Source organism: Pempheris klunzingeri, chromosome 6 (genome assembly GCF_042242105.1).
Source record: "Pempheris klunzingeri isolate RE-2024b chromosome 6, fPemKlu1.hap1, whole genome shotgun sequence".
Lineage (NCBI taxonomy): Eukaryota > Metazoa > Chordata > Actinopteri > Acropomatiformes > Pempheridae > Pempheris > Pempheris klunzingeri.
The window spans coordinates 17298048-17321927 of NC_092017.1; the positions used below are offsets into that span (position 1 = coordinate 17298048).

Sequence of the window (23880 nt, forward strand, 5' to 3'; positions counted from 1 at the left end):
CACGTCTTTAGTTTTATCCAGGCTGCTTTTAAACAAAGTACCGAACTGTTCAGATCACATCTCCTGAACGAAGTGACCGCTCCGCTTCACTGAAAAACCTCCTCAACTCAGCAGACCGTCTGTCCATGGACTGCCTTTAACATGGAAGTGCACTACAGACTAAAGTGTCTATTATTAAAAATGTTAATTATTCTTAATATGATGATGATTATTTGTGTTAATTTGCCTTTGTTCTGTAATTAAGTTGACAATAAAAGACTGGCCAGACTGTTAATGAGGGTTAGAGTTTTTGTGTGCTGATAAGAGTTTAGCCGATTAATTCTAAACTGAAGTGAAAACAAAGGCTGCAATTAATGATTTATTTTAGTATCTACACTAAATGAAGACGGATCTACCACAAAACTACCACATCTGCAACGTGTGCTACAGTAAGAATGCGGCGAGGCAGCACTGAGATACCACAGAGGAGAAATATTTCAAAGAAACGACCGTAAACGTAAAAGTCATGCACCCGAAATGTTACTTTTCACAAAAAAACTTTATTACACAAATGTAATCATCCAAATGTACCAAAAAGTGCTAAATTATAATGTACTCATTAGGCAGAATGACCCATTTCAGAGTAATGTGTACTATATTACTGTAATATAATTATGGATGTAATAATACATTCATCACTTTCATGTTCAATTTTAGTTACTGACTAGCTTTTGAATTCTCCCTCTGGGATCAATAAAGTATTGTTTTAATCTATATTTTGTATTATTACTCCTAAATTACTACTTAGTGGTGATAAAGTATAATATTTGCCTCTGTATTGTATCAGAAAATGGAAATAATGAGGTGAAGTACAAGTGCCAGAAAAAAAGAAATGCTGTAAAATCTACTCTTGCACACTTGTATTACAAAGTTATGTGATTTATACTTATACTGAAATATAAAGATGATATAACTACAGAGCAGCTCACATGCCTAAATCAGACAGTTCACACTTCAATCCAACAATGAATCAATGGCACCATCTAGTGGATATAATGTAACAGTCAATATTTTTACCCATCATGACCTTATTATCCTCATCAATACTTTGAATGAATAAAAAAAATACTTGAAACACATGAAACCATGCAGTTGTCGCTGGATCATAACACACCTGGGACAGCACAGTATCCACCTCACACCTCCACCTGTCGGAGCTGCTCTGTGTGCTGAACTGTCGAACCATGTGCTTACTTTTGGTTTTATGCTGAAACTATCACAAGTTACAGTCCATGGCTGAGGTTTTTACTTCCCCCCTGAAGGACACATTTAATGCTCGGTAGGTATAAAACAGGGCTGCATATGGCCAAATAGATGCTGAGATAATAGATCCTGCTCTGTTTTGGATTCTACTGTATGCGTTCATATGACATTGGAAATAAGTAAGTGGGGTGATCGTATCATCAGAATTTAAAACAATTAATGCTGATGAACGTTCCTCTTTATTACAGTTGCTGCTTTTTTGTTTGCATTTTGTTACAGACTGAAATATATGAACTATCTGATGGACTGCCATGTAATTTAGGGCAGATTTTCAAGGTTCCCTGACTTTTCCTCTAGCACCACCATTTAATTCATCCAGCAGTTATGAGGCTTTAATGGTGTATAGTACAGATCGCCCCCCGCTTTACACCCCCGGTCCACATTGATTTTAGTAGATGCTATTTGCACCCGGGTGTAAATAGCCACACTGGCTATTTTTCATTCTACTGTTCTAGCTTTAAACTGGTCAAACTTTTGCTGGTGATCACTAGAATTGTGTGACTGTGTGATTTAACTCTCCTCCAGAGCCTTACCTTAGTACAAGCTCCTTGTGGTCCACAGACATATGATGGACACAAAGCTGACAGATATGAAGACAAGGTACAAGCCAAACAGCAGACGGTCGATGACTGTCCCGATCATCTGCCATTCCTGCGAGGTCTTGCTCCCCTGGAAGTGTTTGTCCACCTGGAGGCGGATGGCCACGAGATCTCTGCTCAGCTTCTTCAATTCGTCAAGGGCCGGCTCCGGAGGGGGTTTCATTGGAGGTGTGTGATTGGAGACGCTCTCAAGATGACTCGGTGAGATGCTGCTGATGCTGGAATTCATTGTTGATTCTGCCAGAAACAAAGAATTAAGATCCATTAGCCATGAAAAAACAAGTTATGTCTCATTGGCTGACAGTTGTGCATTGAAATTATCCTCAGGACACCTTGAAGATCACAGCCTAACTCTTTTCCTACTGTTTAAAATTACTGCATAATGTACGCATAAACTGTGGGTCACTACTGCAACGATACTTAAGGGGTACCTCGAAGGATTATGGAGAATTGTGATTTAAATGTAAAATATGTATATATCCGTATATTTGTGTTGTGGAGGAAAACAAGTACACAAATAGGATCTATCTCCTGTCACAGCAATTCATAACCTGTCAAGTACAGGTGGAATACTGCTACTTCATAAGCCGTTTTTGCAGTTGATGAATTACTTATTTCCAAGGGAGATTTATTTTCCAAAATGTCATAATTCTTAAATTTTCTTCAACAAAGGAAATGTCTGTAAACAAAGCAATTTTAGCTTTCTGCAACTTAACATGTGGTCCTGTCATATATATTTAGTTCCTCAAATGTCAACTCCGTACAAACTGGAGTTCAAACTTAAGCTAAATTGTGGTTGTTTGATGATATACCTCCAGACGGGTGGAGGAAGAGGGTGATTCGGTCGGTCTTTTTCTTTTGAGGGAGACAAACGACAAAAGCCAGATATCTCAGCACGAGGACGCTGATCCAGTGCGGCACCGCGCCGTACTGGCTGGAGCTGAACTGGATGTTAGTGATGAACACTGTCTCCAACAGGCTGGTCACCATCAGAGCGAGACTGAGTGAGAAGAAAACATCTGCAGGAAACAACAACAGCAACAAGGGATGATTCAGCACACCTCTTATCACTTCCTGTATTTTCAGCTTCCAGTCATTATGATCTTGTGCTGGGAAAAGATGTTTACATTACACATGAGAAACCTGTTATTCATATCCTTGTGTACATAATTCATCAGTTTTCCTGAATACGTGTCTGTCAGTGATACTGTAAGCAGCAGACGATAACCAGGATACTGATATCCAAAGTCAACACACTCACAGACGTGCTTTTATACAGGGTGGAGCCCAGTGGCAGGTTGGCGTTGATGCTGTGATGCTACTATGGAAAAACCAGTTTCTCCTCCACCCTCCACTCACCCCCACATCTCTCCCACAAACATTCCCCATCACCCCCTGGGCGCATACTCTAATTTAAATGATTTACGCTAGTTAACTTTTAACACATGGTAAATATTTGAATGGATAGAGGCGGGTGTCATTGTTCCAGGAATGTAAGGATATGTGTTCCCATAAGGAACACATAATGTAGAAAAATATATTCATAGTTAAACATGAAAAAAAGTTTATTCTAATTAATGTTTGCCACTGCTGTTATTATTCTTTGTTTTATTTTGCTTTGGGAATAATAATCTGAAAGTTTGAGGTTTTGGAACTACAGCTCCCATCATTTTTGGGGGGTTTTTTGGAGGGAGATTAACCGGAAGTAGTGGCGCTATGGAGACAGTGTGTTGCCGTACAACGTGAGTCCCTCCTTTTTACTTTTAGCCTATATTTGTTTACATTTTGGCATGACAAAATATATGCCGAATTAGCTATTACTGGCACCTTTTTGCAATATACTCCAGGATTTACAGACAGCTGTCACTAAAGTACTTTGATACTGAAGAAAATTTAAAAATGCGATGGTTTTCAGGCAAGTTCTGGGTTCTATGTTTTCCACGTGGATTTTTGGACGTTTTTTCGCAATGGGTATCGGGGATAATGATGTCCACACTAAGTGTGAGTCATGCTAAATTTCGAAGTACAAGTATCATGTCTCTGTGTTAAAACTGGACACAGGTAGAACTCAGAAAAGGAGTATGAATGCAGTAATTGGCGCTAAGGCCTAATTGCCTCCAGGTGCATGTCACAGCCACTACTGCACTTCCTGCTGTTGCCTCTGTTGTTCACCTCTGGCACTAAATCTCCCCCAGAAGGAGTGACTCACAATTTAAAAATCTCTGCTTTAAATATTGCAGATGGATCTGATTTAATTTCTCCAGGTTTTGTCCAGGCTTTCTCTGGAGTAAAAGAAGTAACGGCACACAGGTGTCACTCACTGATGAGGGGTGTTGTGTTTCCAGTGACGGGCAGCAGGTCGTTCATGATGAGCAGGAAGACTGTGTATCCCAGGATGAGGGTCATCTTGAAGGAGGATCGGTCCACACTCTGAGGAGGCAGCAGGAAGCTGAAGAGGTCCACGGTGATGAGGAAGCAGCTGGGGATCAGCAGGTTCACCACGTAGAGGACTGGCCTACGTTTTAGAATGATCTTGGGAAGAGACAAAGGTACAAACCCTTAAGCCGTGACCTCAGTGTCTTAAATGGTAGCTACTGCCCTGCGACAATCGATGAAATCTGTACACATTTTTTTTTAATTATCTCTGTGATCATAGGATAATAAATACAATTAAAAGTGCTTACATAGAATTTGATCTCAGAGTAGCTTCCCTCATCCAACGCCAGTGTAGTAGAACCTATGCTGATATTGGCGAGGTCCCACTCCCCATTGGTCGCCAACACTTCTTGGGACTCCTTCAGGATCTCTTCAGCCGTGCTGCCTTGAATCATCCTTATGTCTGTGGCTGGAATAACATTTAACAGCACAAAGGAAAAGACACCCCTCAGAGATGTTGTAGTATACAAAGCTGGATTACATCCTGTAATGATTTTCAGATTTTTTTTTTAAGTTGTGCAAAGATCTGACTTTTTGTAGTCAAGCAGGCTTACCAAAGTGTAGATAGGATCCAAAGGTCAGCGAGCAGCGTTGGATATCAAAGGGAAAGCTGTAGATTTCTAATTGGCAGGAGCTGATGACTCTGACTGGTTTATCATCAAATATGTGACCCGTGTTTTTTAAGTATACATAAGGAGTTTTGGGAGATTTGTCCTCATCCATGCTGGAAAAATAGAACATAAGAAGAAGAAACATTTTAATTATTTATTCAATTTGTTTTAAAAGGAGCGAGTAAATGATCTGTTCTTGTGTAGCACCTTTCTAGTCTTCATAACCACCCAGAGTTCGCTACACATTCACCCATTAATGATCATTGGTTGGATATTAACCATTCACGCAGACATTCACACGCAGAAGCATAGTTTCGGGGAGCGACTAGGGCTTCAGTATCCAGCCCAGAGAAAATTCAGCATAAGGGAATTGACGACCCGCTCTACCACTGAGCCACAGCCGCCCCCCAAGAGTTCACTGATCCTGAGTCCGTGCATGGAGTGAACGGATCGAGCCACTTTTTCAGCTCTTGATGCTAAAAATCCTTTTAATACGTTGTCCTTTCATAGTGCACGTGTCAGAAATTAGACTAATAAGAACAGAGACTTCACTAGATTTGGCCAAAAGGCTGAGAAGCTATGAAAAAGGTAGAGAGAGAGGGAGAAAAGATATATCCCTCCCTCATATCCCTCTCACACAGCTCACTCTTTATTATATTTTTTTTTTACCTAAAATTAGTTGATTAAAAGGAGCAAAAAAACAGCTCCATAGTACCACCAACCATAATACTCTTCTCTCAGATTCACAGGGTCTGTGATTACTTTTCAAGTACTGCTATTTCAGTTTTTTTTTTTTAGGACAGTTAATTTGAAAGAGCTCACAGACGACTCGGCATCTTTCTAACTTACAACTCAAAGATGTGGATGTCTGGGACCCAAAGATTTTCCCGAAGGACAGAGACTCTTGTGGTTCCACATTCCTTCTCATCCCAGCTCAGTCCGTCTATATGCCACTCCTACGTTAAACACAACAACAGCAACAAATGAACAAATAGACAAATAGGACGTTTCATCCAAAATGCTATTTATTAATTTTCAGGGGAAAAAACCTGATGTTGGCAACCAAAACAAGTGAACTGTAATTTCAGAGTATTCTAGTTTATTTATTTCGAACACGTAGACATGTACGAATCATTTTGCAATGAGTCATTAGAGTTATTGGAAACGCTGACCTAGTGGAGATATCGAAGACACTTGGGTTGGCTTGTTTTGCTACAAACAAAAACCCAATCAGAATAGTATGAATAATGCTAAATTTGCACTCTACTACATATATACATATCTACTATACATATGTATGTATATGTGTGTATATATATATAGCCTGTACACAATAGTATCCTCAGGGACCCATAAACTGCTTTTACTGGTGTTACAACACTACTTATTTGCATTTACACTTGTTTTAAACTCTTGTACACTTATCCTGTTATTGCACGACATGTTTGTACCTTGTTTTTGTGCCTCGCATTGTTTATATCTGGTTTGTACATCTCATGTCTGAATGTTGCATAATTTATTCTTTTGTTGTTTTTGCACCGGGGACCAGGAGGAGCACAATTCCAATCCTCGATGTCTTGTTAGACAAAGACGAATGAATTTATTGATGTCAGTGCACTAAAAACCTACCAGAACTTGCCATAAGACTGTTGTCAGGGTTTGGGATTTTTCATCCTATGGATGAGACATATTTTAAAGTTAGAGTCAGTTCAAAATGTAACTGAAAATGTGATGCATGCTCATATGCAGGTGTGAAAAGGTGTTTAGACTCACCACTCCTAAAATTCCCACCACAGTGATACCGATGGTTATGTTCATAGGCTCTGAAAAGCTCCTTACAGGACGCACCAGTTTTTCAGGGAATAAATTTTCCTCGAGGGCATGATACAAGGCTCTAGGTGTTGGGCTGGTGCAGTTTATCGCTGCTGCAAAACCTGAGTTTAAAAAGATAAATTAGAGGACAGAATTTGTGAGCTGGTCTTTATACATGCCCATGGAAGGATTCAGTCCCAGGCCCTCCATTGCTGTGGGCACAGAAGCGTTGCAGATCTTGAACGAATGTTTATGCTGTCATTAGTTACAACTTCTAAACTGTTTTAATAACCAAAATAAAAATGTTCTCTTGGAAAATAAAATCTGGGAAGCTGAATGAACCTCATAGAACCAAGAACTGAAACAGTATTTATAAATGTGCCATGTAGTAAGTTATAAAACTCATTTACTCAAACATGTATTATATGATTTAAGGAAACCCATTCAATACAATAGAATAAATATAGATTCTAGTTTAGTATTTTCAGACAACATACCTGAAAGCAAATTGTAAAAAAAAGTTGACCATTATTTTGTATCTGGTTATTGTCTTTGGGGTTCAAACTAGGGCTGCAAATAATGAGTACTTTCATTGTCAGTTAATCTGTTGATTATTTTCTCAATTGGTCCATTAGTTTTTGGTCTATAAAATGTCAGAAAATGTCCATTAATGTTTCCCAAAGCCCAAGATGACGGCCTCAAATGTCTTACTTTGTCCACGACCCAAAGATATACAGTTTACAGCCAAAGAGGAGTGAAGAAACCAGGAATTATTTATATTTTATAGGCTGGAATTTTCAAAATAGTTACAGCAATTAAACAGCTGACAACTAATCGATTTAAGGTGTACGGGACAGCATGCAGGACCAGAAGTAACTGAAGTTTCTCTTTAACTACCAACTTGCAGTCGTTCAGCTTTTCATAGAAATTTCCATTTTGCGAGCCCTGTGATTGACAGGCGACCAGTCCAGGATGAACCCTGCCTACCGCCCAGTGCCAGCTGGGACTGGCTCCAAATATCTGCCTGTCTTACCGTGGAGCAGCATGAAACAGATGAAGACGAGCTCGGCGGGCTTTAACTCGGTCATTGTCAGTCTCAGTTAAGCCGTTGTTCCCCGTTTGCGTAAAAAGTCAACAGCCCGCTCCATCAGATTGAGATGTTCTGCCCGAGCGACAAGAATATATGAGCAATTTACTGAAGTGTGTGACTTGAGATGCTAATATTGACTCAATGTTAAACTGTTGCATGGCTTCCTGTAAGCCTTTGAGCTTACAGGAACTGCATGCAGAGCTCAGCTCATCCGACGACTGTGTTGACACAATGCGATCTTGGATTGTACAACAGGTTTTGATCGTCTGTGTCAACATCTTCACTTTTTTCACTATTTGTGATAGCTGCGGCCGAAGCAAACACACACAAGGAGCTTGGCTGTTTGCTGTTTCAGTTTGCCTCCTAGGGGACTGTACGAAAATTATGCTTTGCCCCCTTTTTTTTATTAGTAATGGTGAAACGAATAGCACCAACTCAATTCTGTGTTATTGTTATTGGTTGAAAATATTACTGCCGGTGGGTGTCCTGTATGCCGTAGAGTCTTTATTCATTTTTAAAAAAAAAATCAAAGCCCACACAGAATAAGTCAGTTCAAGCCTGCAGAGGCCACAAAAGCTAAACACGGCTAACAGTCTACAGACACGCTAGCAGTTCTGTGAACTAAAGACTAACATCATGCTCACAATGGCTATAATGATTAGCAGGTGTGATGTTTATTCTGTTCGCCATGTTTGTTCTCGGTGTTTAGAATGCTTATATTTGCTAATTGGCTGTAAACATAAAGCGCGGCTGATGGGGATGTAACTGTCTAGTTTTGCTGGTGTTTAGTCGTTAACGAAAGTGTTGTAAGTTAGTCAAAAGACAAACTTTCACGGCAATCCATCTGATCATAATTTTTGAAAGTTGTCTCGCTTTGTTTCCCCGTTTGTCTGGGAACTATGAATGTCTGTGCAGACGTCCCCGGCAATCAATCTAATAGTTGTTGACATATTTAAGTTTGGACCTAAGTGATGGAGCTGCTGACCGTCAGGTTGACATCGCCATTCAATGACGCTGTAAAATATGAATCTCCTCCACCAACTCCATAACGGCATGATAGACACGAAATAGCAATTTATTCTAAATATCAGGCTGTCTGCTATCAGGCAGGACAACGGCAATAACAGAAAGTATGTCATATTATCATATGTCAAAATAAAATCATGATTGTGTGGTAATAGTAGTGGAAGATAATTGTACCTCAGAGGTATTTCTAGACAGAAGAACCAAAGGCTGCATTAATATTCAGCAGCACCAGAACTCATTTTTGCCTGAACCAGGATTCAGATGTGTTATTCAATATTTTTGTTAGTTCAGTGTTTGTTTGTCTATTAATCAAAGAAAGGACAATGCACATTGATTGACAAAGTCATGTGAATGTGTCAGATTTAGCCATACAAGCTAATTCTGACACATTCACATGATGCTGTGCTGTGACACCGTTGAGTCGGATGATTGTTGAAATTTAGGGTGATATTTTCATTTCTTTCCCCCAAAAAAGCAGCTAAGTAACTAGTGCTTTTTCTTACAGTGTGATATCTTACAGTGTGATACACACATTTGTATATTTTTTCTCATTCTTTTATATTTGTATTTATTTTTATATTTGTTATAGCCCTTGTTTTTACACCCCTTCTGTTACTGACACTTTGTTTCTGCACATTTTCTGTCTCCTCTGTTGCTGTAACATGTGAATTTCCCCGGTGTGGGATAAATAAATAAAGTCTTAGTAAGTAATTACATTTACTGACAGAGAACAGATAAGAGGCTAACTGTTCTGGGGGATCAGTGAGCTTAACAGCAGAGAGCCTTCTCTGTTAATGATGATGATGATGGTTATACAGTGATTATCCCTAAACCATTATACTGTTATTACTTATTTATCCATCCTCCAGGAAACAAAACTAGCAGTACTCCATGTACCTCGTATTTCTTTACCAACTCAAAGACAGGAAGCAAAATTTAGACAAACATGACTGGAGGCTTTGTTGCCTTCTAGTTGCACTAACTGCACTTGAACTTGTTATTTACACATCCAACCCACGTCCAGTTAGGACTGGGAGATCCAGATGCACCACATGGAGATGATGACCAGGGCGTAGCAGGAGATGAGCAGCAGATAGATGCGGAAGAGCAGGAAGTCGAGGACGTATCCTACGTGGCACCACTGGTCCTGCAGCTGACTCTCCCTCTGCAGTGAGGTGAGGTGGGCGCGAAGGTCGCCCAGGTATTGACAGATCTGTTGCAGTTCAGGCAAAGCAGCTGCACCTGGCAGGAGATTAGTGAGCAGAGGGAATCACAGTTTACGTCCAGTGACGGTCGGCTGTAAAAGCTGTGCAGCTGCCTGGACATAGTTTCATTGCTTTTGATTGGACGGATGTTTCCTAACAACCAATTCCCACCTTTCTAAAATTCTTTTAAACCAACTAGTAATTACTCTGAACTTTGGAAGGAATTCATACACAAACTTGAAGATTGCTGTTTTAAATTAGATTTGTGAAGCCAAATTCTGATCATTTTCATGTATTTCCTTTCCTGACAACTACACAGATTCATATTTCTTCTTTTTTTTTCGTTTTGTTTTAAGAGATGATCTTAAGTTGTGTTTGTTATTTACTGAGTCTGCTTGATTACCTCTGTTGTTGGCTGGGTGCTCGGCAGGTGTCTGACTGGCCGGTTGGATGACCCACGGCCCTGAACTACTAGTTGAGCTGTTGGGTTTATCCTCCTGTGGGATAGACGGGGGCTGGACGTCCTCTGGCCATCGGTAGCAGATGAGGTTTGCGATGTATTTGAGGACAACCACCCTGACCCAGTTTGGAACCTCTTGATATTTCATGGAGCTGTGGTGGAGGACATTGGTAATGATGACCGTCTCCAGTAGACTGATGACCATGAGGGCTAGGCACACGGAGAAATAGATACCTGGATTGGAGGATAGATTGAGACAGGAAACGATACATATGAAACCTCCCCTCTTAGCAGCAGAAGACAGCCAAAACATATCTGCACAAATTTGAGTTATTGGTCACTTCTCTATTCCTGTAGTCCCAAAGATGAAAAAAGAATAGTGGTACAAGCACAATAAAATGGGTACATCTCAGGAGCAGTGTGACATTAAGACCTGTACAGAGATTACTTATTTTTTTGACATAATCTAAATAATCTACTGAAGAAAAACTAGAGTGAAAGAGCTAATGTAGGGTTGCTTGATTGCATAATTCTTAAAATTGATGTTTCATGTATTGATGCAACTAAATCAAACAGGTTTCAAATGTATGACATTCTGTTCTATATCATTAATTCATCCCATCATCTTGAAAACAGAGTACAAAAATATGCCCAAATTAACATTTTATCAAAAGAAATATTTTTAGAAATGTTTTTTTTTTTCTCTGATCATTTGGATTAATCCCAGCTATTGTTCATATTATTGATTTGTTGATTGGCTGTTGGATAGTTGTGTAATTTGTAAGTAATTGATCTTTTTGGCCACTTGTGGGCAGCAAAACAAGCTAAATATGCACCACTCAGCACCCAGTAGAGTTGTAATTAGGAACGTGTTCACAAAAAGACAGACTTTTTACACATTTACAGACATGAGTGAATTGTTAAAATGAAAACTGAAATGAAAAATGAAAAGTGATCAGTAAAGCTTGGAGTAAACTTCTTGTGGTGGGGGGTCATTGTTAGTGATGGTGGAACCGGTAACCCAGGATATGTTAGTACACCGGTTATGTCGCCGCCTCGTGTCACCCCCTCTGACCTATGATGGGCGTGCCGTTTGCTGTGCTGGGCAGCAGGTCGTTCATGATGAGCAGAAAGACGGTGTAGCCCAGGATGAGGGTCATCTTGAAGGAGGCGCGGTCGACGCTGTGGGGGGGCAGGTAGAAGGACAGGATGTCGATGAGCATGAGGAAGGAGCTGGGGATCAGCAGGTTGACCACGTAGAGCACTGGCCGCCGCTTTATGACCACCTAGTGAAGAAGAGCCAGTTTGAAGAGTCACCACCATCACACTGTAGACCATCAGTTACCTTTATGTACAAAAAAGTCATGGTAGACTACATGTCATAAAATATATCAGACTAACTTTACTATCAAAAGAGGGAAATAGGAGGAGAAGGAATTATTCTTGAAGGAACATTTATATTTATGTATCATTAATTCTATGTGGACCTGCAGTAACTCAGCTTTTAGCCACTCGGGGGCAGCAGAAGCACTTTGTGAATATAACATTTACATCATCACCTTTTAAGTTGATATGGTGAAACTGTCAAACAGTTGTAAACATCATAATATTTTTGGAGGGTTTCTGAATAAATGTCCAATATTCACCCTCTTTTATCTGATTTGGGTCCCTACCAACTCCTGAGGGAAATGTATTGCTCTTTAGCTGCTAAATGCTCCACTATGTTAACCAGCTAACTTTGTCCATCTGCTGCGGCAGCAACACCATCAAAGCGGCGAGGGTGAACCGAAATAATGAAGTCATGGAGCTGACAGCTAAACAATGAGCTGTAACTCGCTGTAAAGCTAAGGGGAGCTTTAGATTGGGGTGATAATTCTCTATACGTTAATAAGTGTGAATAAACCCTCTCACTGTGTCACATTGTTTTCACTTTATCATTTGATACATTGTTATTATAAAAATATTAAATATATTAGCTGCTTTGAAAGAATAATTCCACATTTGGGGAAACACGCCCATTCACGTTCTTGACAAGAGTTAGATGAGAAACTCGATACCATCCTTGTACCTCGTATCTACATTAAATATAAGTCTGCAGAAAGTAGCTGGTGAGCTTACTGGTGTCTGTACAGGTTAAACAAACATAACAGATAATTTGGTGAGCTTTTGCTTCACTACATCTAAAAGTCAGACGTTTTATTTATGATTATATTTGCAGACGTAAGAATAGTAGTTTAGTAGTAGTAGTAACTCCTCACCCAGAAGGTGATGATGTCCCACTCATCGATCCCAAACTGGAGGATGGAAGTCTCCCCCAGTATGTCCACCAGCTCCCACTCTCCACTGGCTTCCAGGTAACGCTTTGAGTTTCTCGACATCTCCTCAAATGTCAGGGCAGGACTGATCCTCACATCCTTTACTGCGAAAGAGAAAAAAAGTGAGAGAGGGAAAATTAGCCAGACAGTCCTGCAGTACAGCTTCCCTAAACAGATAGTTTAGCTGAATGTAATTGATTTATGACATAATCATGCATTCTTTTGTTTTTAACATCCGAACAGTGCAGCAGACTGTGGTTGCTTTTTCTGACACACTATTGAGCCAGCCTTAGGCTCTGCTTCACTGAGTGCATTAGTTTATGATGAAAACTGGATGAATTTATGATGTTGATGTGATGATGAAGAGGCTGTTTCTTACTGGTGTGCATATAGGAGCCAAATGTAAATGTGCAATTTTGCACATCAAAGGGAAAACTGAAGATCTCCAGGTTGCAGGCTGAGACGAGCCGAAGCATCCTGTCCCAGCGGATGTGGCCTGTGTGGTTCACGTAGACGTAAGGACACGCTTGGGAAACGTCGTCATCCACACTGGGGGGGGGTTGGGAATGGAGGAGTGAGGATGAAGGAGAAGAAATAAATACAGCAAAAAATGCTCTGGGGAAACAAACATGAGGTAAAATCAAAATTCATACGATTTTTCTGCACAGTCAGCAGTCGGGCTGGATTGTCAGATGTGTTTTATTATGGAATAATCGTGGATAAACTAACTCCCCTCACCTACTTTCTCATTCTGTGTGATCCTGGAACTCTATACTCTGAACGGTCATATTAATATGTCCATCCGAGATCTGATAGACATCATAGTCGCTCCCTTACACCCTGGCTCATTTTGTTTCTTCAATTGAGGGGTGGACATATTGTCCAGAGGAGGACCTCAGCCTGTGGCAGCTCTGCTGCAGTCCTTGCCATTTCAAGCAGTAATTGCAGGTAGTTCACAAGATCTGAACACAGCAGGTCATGAGGTGATATGATATGATATGATATGATATGAATGGGCGTTAAGCGCACCCATCTGCCTCAGCACACTAACGACTCTAATGAGCCATTTAGTTTGTGCCCACAGTACAAGACCCTGAGGGATCCATGAAAAGGGGAAAAAAAAACTCCAAGCTTTTACAGCTTCCGAACTTACAACTCGTACACGATGATGTCTGGAGACCAGAGCTCCTTCACGGGGAGGGAGATCCTGGTGACGCTGTCACACTCATCAGGATCCCAAACCAGGAACTCGTGGTGCCAAAACTACAGCGAAATAAATCAGGAATGACGCACTTTTAACTTACAACATGAAATCAAAATGTCTGCTTGCATGTCAAATTTAGCTACTCTGTATTTACTACTGCCGTGGTTACAGGCCCATGATACATTTGGATCAAATTATATTTAACGACAGAGTAGTATTATGTCTTTCCATGCTACCTACCAGTCTCAGCCACAAGAAAGTGGTCAGTATCTGGGTTTTCTCGTTCTGAAATACAGTGAACAGCAAGTAAAACTCATGTGAATCTTATTGATACCTCTTGAAGCAGGTTACGGTGAGTCAAAAATACAATATTTTAAAGCAAGACATATGATGATCATTAATATGTATTGTAGTGATGGATGTTTACACATATATAAATCATGTAATTTCAATTTAATTACAGCAAAGGTTTGTCGATCTGCCTTGAAGTTGCCTGCTGGAGTGGAGGCTCAGGTTTTTTTTTTAGGTTTTAGCTAATTGACAAACTCACCACCCCGAGGACGGCGTATAGGGTGAAGGAGATGTTGGCTATGGTGGGACTGCTGAGGTTCACTGCTGGCCTGAAGGGCTTCAGGTCAAACACAGCCTGCATGGACTCGTAGGTTGGACCGCTGTGGCCTTCTTTACAGGACAGCTTAGTATAACACAGTGACACTGCCGAGAGAGAACGTTTGTAAAGCACTCGACTGTTGCATTTATTTCTGTTAAACTCCCCCATTACCACTGATTTTTTAGAAATATGATAATGATGAACCATGTAAAACAAAATATTGTACTTTGCATTCATGGGTTTGCCGGTAAAATGACTGTTAACTGCAAAGTTATTAGATAGAGTATTAGTATATGTTGCAGACTTAAATATCAAGAAAGGAAAAAACTGAAAGTCAGAATTATTTGATTATGTAACAGAAAATGAGTTTTGAATAATCAATGTATCATTAAACTGGAAACCAAACAGCCAGATACATTGGTTAATGTTACGATATTGATATTATATAACTCAGGTTAACAATTTACACATTAAAGTCACTTCAAATATGCCTGGAAAAGAACAGGAAAGATGGCATCAGTATTACCACATTTACAGATAAATTAAACCTGGAGCAGAGTGAACGACTACAACAATTATTATAAAATATTAAATGAATAATAACTCTGCTTATTTCTCACAGGACGACAAAGAGGAGTGTTTCAGTTGCAGAGCTGAAAATAAAAAAGCAGAAAGTAAAACGTATAACAAATAATTAAAGAGTGACAAATATCATTACCTGACATCAGGATTAAACCAGAGATGAAGCTGATTCTCTGCTGAGACGGACCCATGCTGGATGTCTCTGACCAAATATCCTTCACAATCACAGATATTATCATGTGTAAAGCAAAAGTAGCTCCTACTGGCCATGTAAATGCTGCACACACACACACATACACACATACACACTTGTTTTTGCCACTTAGCAGGGCACTGATATAACTAACATTAATTCTCTGGAGTCTTACCCCTAATAACCTTAACCACAATCACCACATGCTTAACCCCAAACCAGCGCATAACCTGAACCCTTAACAAATACAAAAAGCACCAAAGTAAATCACTTAAATCTGGTGGTTTATCTCGTAGAAATCTACTTTTTGTACCTAATCCCTAAATGAGTCTCCATAATGTGCATAACAATCAATTGCATTTTAAACCTCTACAAATAAACAAGTACAACGTACAAATAGCTATAACTGTTAAAATTCTTTACTATCAGTATAAACCAAGTAAAAAAGTCGGTTTCCAAACTTTTATTGTGTTAACAAGTGCACAGACAGGATATTTCAAACCTCACAAATATATATGAATAAGTAAAAAAAAAAAAACACATGCAGGAGGATCATAAACACACACAGGACAAATAGGACTTGTTGTTGCGCACCTCCGGTAACCACTCATCCGTTTTATTTTTCAACACCTCCACCTATGGGAGTTATCATCTATTCCATTCTCCAGTACGGTGTGTGTGTGGTGCTGTGACACCATGTGATCATTTTTGATTTTATTCTCTTTTAGAAACCCATGACTCAGTGGTCAGCATACAGCATTTACTGGGTAGTATTAAACTGGGCGATGTATTGGCAAAAAGACCCTCGAATGAGTTTAAAAGTGAATGCATGGCATTTTAAAATACAGGGTTCATTTTAAGCATTTCAAAATCACTCAAAGGAATCGTACTGAAACTTCAATTAGGGCTCAAATACTTGAACCTCAAGGTAATAAATGGTGGTTAAAGGATAGAGTTTGGGGTTTTGTCCACAAGTGAGACCGAAACTGAGGGTGAGATCGACAGTCAGATGTTGTACTTCGCTGCTGTAGTGAAGAGGAAGCTCGGCAAGGTCTCATTAACTAAAACAAACAGCAACAAAAATTACAATCATTTACTGATAAATAATAATTCTTCCACCAAACAATGTAGTTCTTCAGCGACATCTAGCGTTCATTTTTGGTTGCTAGGCAACAAACAGACGCAGTGGAAAGCAGGCTTTATGCTTGTTTTATCTGGATATCCATGCTGGCCAATTATAATCAGGGGCCGGAAATATACATTTTATGTCTTTATCACGGCAACATGAAAGACTGACACAGTGAACTAGTATTTTGACTATTTTTAGCAAGGATTATTTGGGACATTTTTAATGTCTTATGTGTATTTCGTTCATTTGTATGTTATTTGTACGTTACCTTATTCTAGAGGAGAACGATCTGTTCCCGTGTAGAGTGCAAAACTTTAACTCAACAGGTCACCGGGGGCACGCTAGAGTGATTAAATATCTCATCTGGCATAAGAAGCCTCAGCACAGCCCCAGGAGCCACCATAAGCCGGCCCTAATAAGCTGCCGAAAATAGATGGAAGTATAGGCACAGCATAGGTTCACAATTTCTCTAGTCTGACCCACTGTACCTCTGAGAGGCGGTAACTCAAAGGGAGAGTGGGTCATCTTAAAAAAAATAAAAATAAGGCCATACTGACTGGCAGCAGCACAAGATGTAGCTCAAGTTAGACTTTGAATCTACTGAGAAATCCAAGAAACATCATAACATGTTTGTAATTTCATTTGACTAACTTTAAGCTGTGAAACTTTTGCTGCTGATGAATAAAATTGTGTCTCCTGTCAGGTCAACCTTTGTACACGCTACTCAAGCCCCAGAGCGATACGATGGTGACAAAGCTGACAGAGATGAAGACAATGTACAAGCCAAACAGCAGACGGTCGATGACTGTCCCGATCATCTGCCATTCCTGCGAGGTTTTGCTTCCCAGGAAGTGTTTGTCCACCTGGAGGCGGATGGCCACGAGATCTCTGCTCAGCTTCCTCAGTTCATCCACGGTCGGCTCCTGAGATGTATTACTAGAGATGTTCTGAAGGTCTCTCAAGGAGATGATGCTGGTTTTCATTGCTGGGTAAGTGATATTGTCATTTTTAAAAAGCCAGGTACAAATACTTTGTCTGATAATCAAAATATGAATAATTAAAAAATGAAAAACTCTTTTGACTTAGTCTTATATGAAAAAAGTAAATATGTATATGTATATATACTGTGTGTATATCATATATCATATAAATGATAATAAAAATAATTAATGATAATGCTATTAATGTTATCATACCTCTAGTAGATGGAAGGGAGACTGTGATGCGATTGCCCATTTTCTTTTGAGGAAGACAAACAACAAAGGCCAGATATCTCAGCACGAGGACGCTGAGCCAGTGAGGCACCGCACCGTACCGGCTGGAGCTGAACTGGATATTAGAGATGAACACTGTCTCCAACAGGCTGGCCACCATCAAAGTGAGACTGAGTGAAAATAAAATGTCTGCAGAAAAGAAAAAGTGTGCGGGGACAGTTCGCACAGCATGTTTTCACACACATTTGCTGAAAGATGGAGCAGGTGAAAAGGAGAGAGGACAGTCTTTACTCAGAGTTTGGAGGCCTATAAGCTCACCAGGGACACATATTCATGTTATTTCTTGTTTATGTTGAGATATTATAAACAGAATTTTGCATAATATGGGATGTTTTTGCTTTTTAATGTCTTTGCATCTTAAGTGTCCCATGTGTGCCTAGAGATCACCAAACAATGAGAAAAAACTGTCCTGTGTGTTTTTCTCCTGCTTCATCTGTCAGTAAATGTTTTAGAAAACGTGCTGTTTAGATTTAGCTTCCTTTATGATGTCATATGGGGATCTGTAGTTGTTGTCAGCCCTTCAGCAGGCCGACTGATCCCACCCACTGAAAACGAGGGTGGAGGTAATCTCAGTGGGTTAAAATTCAGTGGGTAGAGCAGAAGAACCAGCTTTTCAGAGGACAAGGTATTGATTAGCCAACGATTGCATTTGGTCAAGAAGAAGCACTAGTATGAATATAAAAGTGATACCATGGCCTTAATCTTGATGGATGAGAGTTTGGCAAATTTTAAATCTCCTGATATCACAGGTGTCACTCACTGATGAGAGGTGTTGTATCTCCAGTGACGGGCAGCAGGTCGTTCATGATGAGCAGGAAGACTGTGTATCCCAGGATGAGGGTCATCTTGAAGGAGGATCGGTCCACACTCTGAGGAGGCAGCAGGAAGCTGAAGAGGTCCAGCGTGATGAGGAAGCAGCTGGGGATCAGCAGGTTCACCACGTAGAGGAGTGGCCTACGTCTTAGAATGATCTTGGGAAGAGACACAGGTACAAGGTCCCCAAGTTTTAGTCAGACTTTAGAATACTGCTGTAATTACTGTCAATAAATGAGACCATTGTCCTCTGTTGTAGTTTCTGATGGTTATTTAATGGCCCCTCAGACCTGTCTGTGTTTACATGCTTCCACTATGACAAATTATCCACAAAGACAACAACAACTACAGTCACTTATTTTTACTGTTTTTGAATATTTCCTATCATTTTTATCCTTTGTGCTTTTAATTTCTTTGTCTTGTCTCTTGCTCCATGATGCTTCTTAGGAACTATGACATTTGTCACTATTGTCTCCTATCTTATTTTAACACAGGCAGTATTGCATTATTCTTTTGTATATAGAAATAATTTCCAAATTTCTGACTTTGTTGCCCCCCAGTGGTTGTATGAAAACAGTGACACTGTTGTACACTGCCCACTGCTCTGACCTCGCATACTGAGATTAATGGGTTGAAAAAACATATGGACTGCACGCGTTTTCACTGGGACTGCCTCATTTTTATACTAAAGTATTAACATCAATACTTTCAACTACAACTACATGTGGTGTCTTTAAGGTATCGCAACTAATTAAATGGGTAAATACTGGTAGTCATCATATGAATAGGAAATAAGAATAATTAATAATGATAATTAAAAAATAGTTCTTACAAAGTATTTGATCCCAGAGTAGTTTCCATCAGCTAAGCCCAGTGTATTTGAAGCTATTTCGATATTTAAGAGCTCCCACTCCCCTTTGGTCTGCATCACTTCTCTGGTTTCCTCGATGACCTCCGCAGCTGTGGCGCTTTGAATCAACGTTATGTCTTCAGCTGGAATAAAGTTTAACAAAAGTTTGTTCATATTAGATGCCCAGTCTGTGTGAAATGTTGCTTGTAGTCTTCTGCTAAGGATTAGTGCTAAGCTGTTTTAGCATTTTTGAACATGCATAATTACTGATTGTTGCTGTTTTTCTGGCTTACCAAAGTGTAAATATGGTTCAAAGGTCAGCGAGCAGTTTTGGATATCGAAGGGGAAAGTGTAGATTCCTAATCGGCAGGTGCTGACGACCCTGATCGGCTTATCGTCATATACATGACCTGTGTTGTACAAGTAGACGTAGGAAGTTTTTGGAGATTTGTCTTCGTCCAGGCTGGAAAAGAATAGGGTAGAAAAAAACATTTTCACTGCACATAAATTCTTTAAGATTGACAGGGATTATGTTCCATAAAGCTGACTCTTTTCCTTGGTTTCTGTAACCAATAAGTGATTTAACCAAATATTTAAAAATGTGCACAGTTCTCGTCTGTGCTGTTGACAATATTTCTAAAATGGAGCACAAAAGATATGTATGATGTATTAACATGGATTGAAGGAGACAAAGTCTATTTGTGTTATGATTCCTTTTCTTTGTCCTTTTCTAATGAAGGCTGAACAAGTTTAGACTCGTGAACATTGTCTTAACTTACAACTCCGAGATGAGGATGTCGGGGACCCAAAGCTTTTCCCGAGGGACAGAGACCCTTTTGGTTCCACATTCCTTCTCATCCCAGCTGAGTCCCTGTATATCCCACTCCTACATTAAAGGAAACAATAGCAGTGTGATGTGCATCTTAAAGAATGACAAATGCACTGCATACTTTAATTGAAAGGATAAATCTGAAATGGGTCGTTCCTCTCTGATCATCCTAAACAGATGCCTCCCTTTGGAGGACTTACGGGTACATCCAACCCGAAGGAGACCCTGGGGCAGACCCATAAGTCACTGGAGGGCCTATATATCTTAGGAATGCATCGGTATCCCCCAGGAAGAGCATCGAAATCTTTTTGATTCAGCCTCTCATTTTCCTGATGAAACTCTTTACATTTGTTTTATAGAGATTTTAGACAAATTTCTGAATCATTTCAAGTTTTGTCAACTTACCAGGACTTGCCATATGAATATTGTCAAGGACTGGGCTTTTTCATTCTAGGAGTGAGAAATATTTCTGATTATTAATGATGAATAAAATAAGTCACTGCAGACTAAATTGATAAAGGTAAATGTGTGTGTGTGTGTGTGTGTGCAGGCATGAATAGATTTTTGTGTAGGTCAGGGACTCACCACTCCTAAAATTTCCACCACAGTGGCATGCATGGATACGATCATTGTATCTGAAAAGCTTTTTACAGGTTGCAGTAGTTTTTTCTGAAATAACTCCCTCTCAAGTGCCTCAAACAAGGATTCAGGAGTCGGGCTGCTGCAGTTCAGCGCTGCAGCAAAACCTGAATTCAAAAGGAGAAAGAAGGAATCTAAATTCACGTGACAGTCCAGATGAACATATGAATCTTTTATTTATATTTACTCAAAAGATTTGGCAGATCTGTGTTTGTATGCTGTACAAACACATTATCTCCAGCTTATAGGGCCTGCTCACTGGGTGCAGAGGCTGTGTTTTGAGCTTTTAGCTTACTGAATGATACTCTGTCATGGTCAGCAGCGGCTCTTGCTCATTCTTTGCGCCAAAGAAAGTAGGTGTGTGCTTCATGCTGGTAACTCATGACAATCTGTTGAATTTTGGCAGCACTTTCGTTATCATTCTTGTGCTACTAGCTCATTGACTTTAGTCTGCCGTCATTTCAGTAGGTGCACTTCCAGTGTGTTCACAAGTAGTCAGATAGGTAGGTAGACAAACAGGTCGGCCATTTACATTCCAGTTTATTGCAGTGTTGTCACAACCACAGACACCAGACTGTTTTCATTTATTGGTTACTGAGCTGTTGAGCTGTTCAACTTCAACTAACATAACAAAAAATGCTTCTAAGACACGTTGCAGACACTGGCTGTGTTCGGAATGGCATTCTAACATACTATTCATATTAAGTATTACGTCAAATTGAGTATGGAGTGTTTTAACTGCATAGTATGTGTATTTTGTGTATGCGAGAAATTTCCGGATGTATACTAGATTAGCGCCATGAACTCACTTGTCATACTCAATTGCCCCAAAATGCATTGCGTGTCTTCAGACTGTCCAATGGCAGACCATGAGGGAGACGGTTCTAGCACCAGAGTATGACCGCTGAGGGACATGATAAAGTTAAGCTGCTGTGCTTCGTACGTAAATGCGCACAGCAGCTCTCTTAAGCTGGAGACGCACTTATTATTTGTATTATATTTATCTTCCCCATTATTGATGAGTTTTTTTCAAACACTGCAACCCATCAGCCATTGGTCAGAATGTTAATCTTTATGACCCTACCTCGCTGGTCTGTGGATATAACTGCACGCATCATACTTTAGTGTGAACAGTCTGCTGGAATTGGCAGACTTAATCGTTCATCACACAGCTGCTTGCTGGCTGTAGGCTTTTAGTCTTAACGTATGTTGTACTTCACAGCTTTATTTGTTGCAGTATAATTTGGGTTGTGAAAAAGCTGTTTATCCTGTAAAAGGACACATCTCACAGGTTTTTAATTTTTGGTAAGATTTTGTTATAAGGTTTCTGTTGCTTATTGGTGTATGAATATAAAGAGAAAAAAAACATGCATTCTAGTTTATTTAGTTTTCAGTTTAACTTGTATTTTCTTACAAATAATCTTGAATGTTGAAGTTCCTATAAGCATTACATTACCATGTGAATAGGTTTCTTCAGCTGACCATCATTCAGCTTTTAGCAGATCATCTTCTTTGTTTGATTTTGCTAATGTAGTAGATTGTCAAAATGTTGTCTTCCTTACCTTGAAGCAGTGTAAAACAGATGAGGATGAGCCCAGCTGTCTTTACCTCTCTCATCTTGTCTGTCTCAGCTCACTTTCACGGTTCAATCCATCATTTTCAAAGCAAAATGTCAATCGTTTGAAGGAGTAGTGTGTCTTGTGTCTGATTGGCTAAATTCAGTCTCAACGCACACGTTTTCCTTCTGAAATGTTTTGCATGTCCTGTTTGTCTAAACAAGAGTTGTGAGATTGAAGTAAAACTAGTCAAACAAGGTTGTCTGCGGTTTATGATAATGTTCTGAACTTATGTTTAGGTTCACTTCTGTTTATTTTGGCAGTTTAGAAATATTGTTAACACACACACCTCAGCATGCAACGAGCCTGAATCTGTACTTAAACATCAAACATCATACAAAAGGGGCATGACTCTGACCTGACTAAACTTTTCAGCGTAAAATGTTTAATGTGGAAAACCTTGTACTTTTGGTCAAAAAATACTTGAGTTGTGCTTAGTTGAATATGTATGTTTATTACAACATAATTCTGACATTAGAGACATGAGGATCTTTGTACAGAATGTATGAATAGACACAGTTTACACCAAAAAACTTAGAGTAACATTAGATTCACTCAGCTTTATGTAGAATGTTGTATAGAAATACCACCAGACAGGAAGCAGACAATATGTGTGGGTTATTCTAGGCTGAGTCCCTTCAGAGGAGTCAGGATAATCAACAAGGTCACCATCTCTCACAGACATTGAAATAGGAAGAAGCTCAAAAGTTTAAAAAAAAAAGTACCAGGGAATGTTGTCAGCAATATGAAATAACTCAATCTGACATTAATCAGATGTGAATATAAAAAGACAGGAGATAATTTTTTTAAAATGTAATCACTCACATGAATGTTAAATGCAAAGGAGGAACTTGGAGGAACAGTTTCTTCTCTTGTGTCTTCATGCTTCATATTTCAGAGAAGTACAGTCCTGAATTTAATTTGCTCATTATCTAAGGAAAAGAAGAACATATTAGAACTTAAAGGACATGTGAATAGTGTTGTATTAGACCTCTTGGGCAGAGCAATTACCTTAAAGCCAAATGGTTTGTTGAAACATAAAAATATTTCTTGAACAATTGCCAATGCAAGTAAGAAGTTTGCAGGAACCCAAAGATACAAAAAAAGGGCTTGTTTCAGAGCCTGAGTGCCCTAAAACATAATCATAAACGTGATCATTTCAAATTTAAATCTAATTTAAAATATATAACACATTAAAATGAGCGGGGAAAGTGGGCTATATAACGTATTGCTTGCAAATTAAAAAAAAATCAGTCCCTGTGAGACTCATTTAAATACCACTTCC

At 39.5% G+C, this 23880-nt stretch overlaps 1 protein-coding gene and 1 pseudogene across 1 annotated transcript; both read right to left on the minus strand.

Annotated features, from left to right (window-relative positions):
- Positions 1–1836: 1836 nt before the first annotated feature.
- Positions 1837–22604, minus strand: LOC139202662 (uncharacterized). Its single transcript, XM_070832206.1, has 26 exons — positions 22542–22604; positions 20926–21086; positions 20746–20790; positions 20291–20397; positions 19805–19974; positions 19494–19654; positions 18609–18819; positions 17771–17977; positions 17284–17559; positions 14611–14774; positions 14301–14345; positions 14010–14119; positions 13236–13405; positions 12800–12960; positions 11617–11827; positions 10485–10775; positions 9908–10118; positions 7794–7855; positions 6722–6882; positions 6578–6622; positions 5798–5904; positions 4892–5061; positions 4586–4746; positions 4223–4433; positions 2714–2920; positions 1837–2138 (listed from the first exon to the last, which is right to left on the minus strand). Exons 1-26 carry the CDS (start codon positions 22594–22596, stop codon positions 1837–1839), a joined length of 4182 nt encoding a protein of 1393 aa, XP_070688307.1. The 5' UTR covers positions 22597–22604.
- On the minus strand, positions 5357–5529 carry LOC139203297 (U2 spliceosomal RNA; annotated as a pseudogene).
- Positions 22605–23880: the final 1276 nt, after the last annotated feature.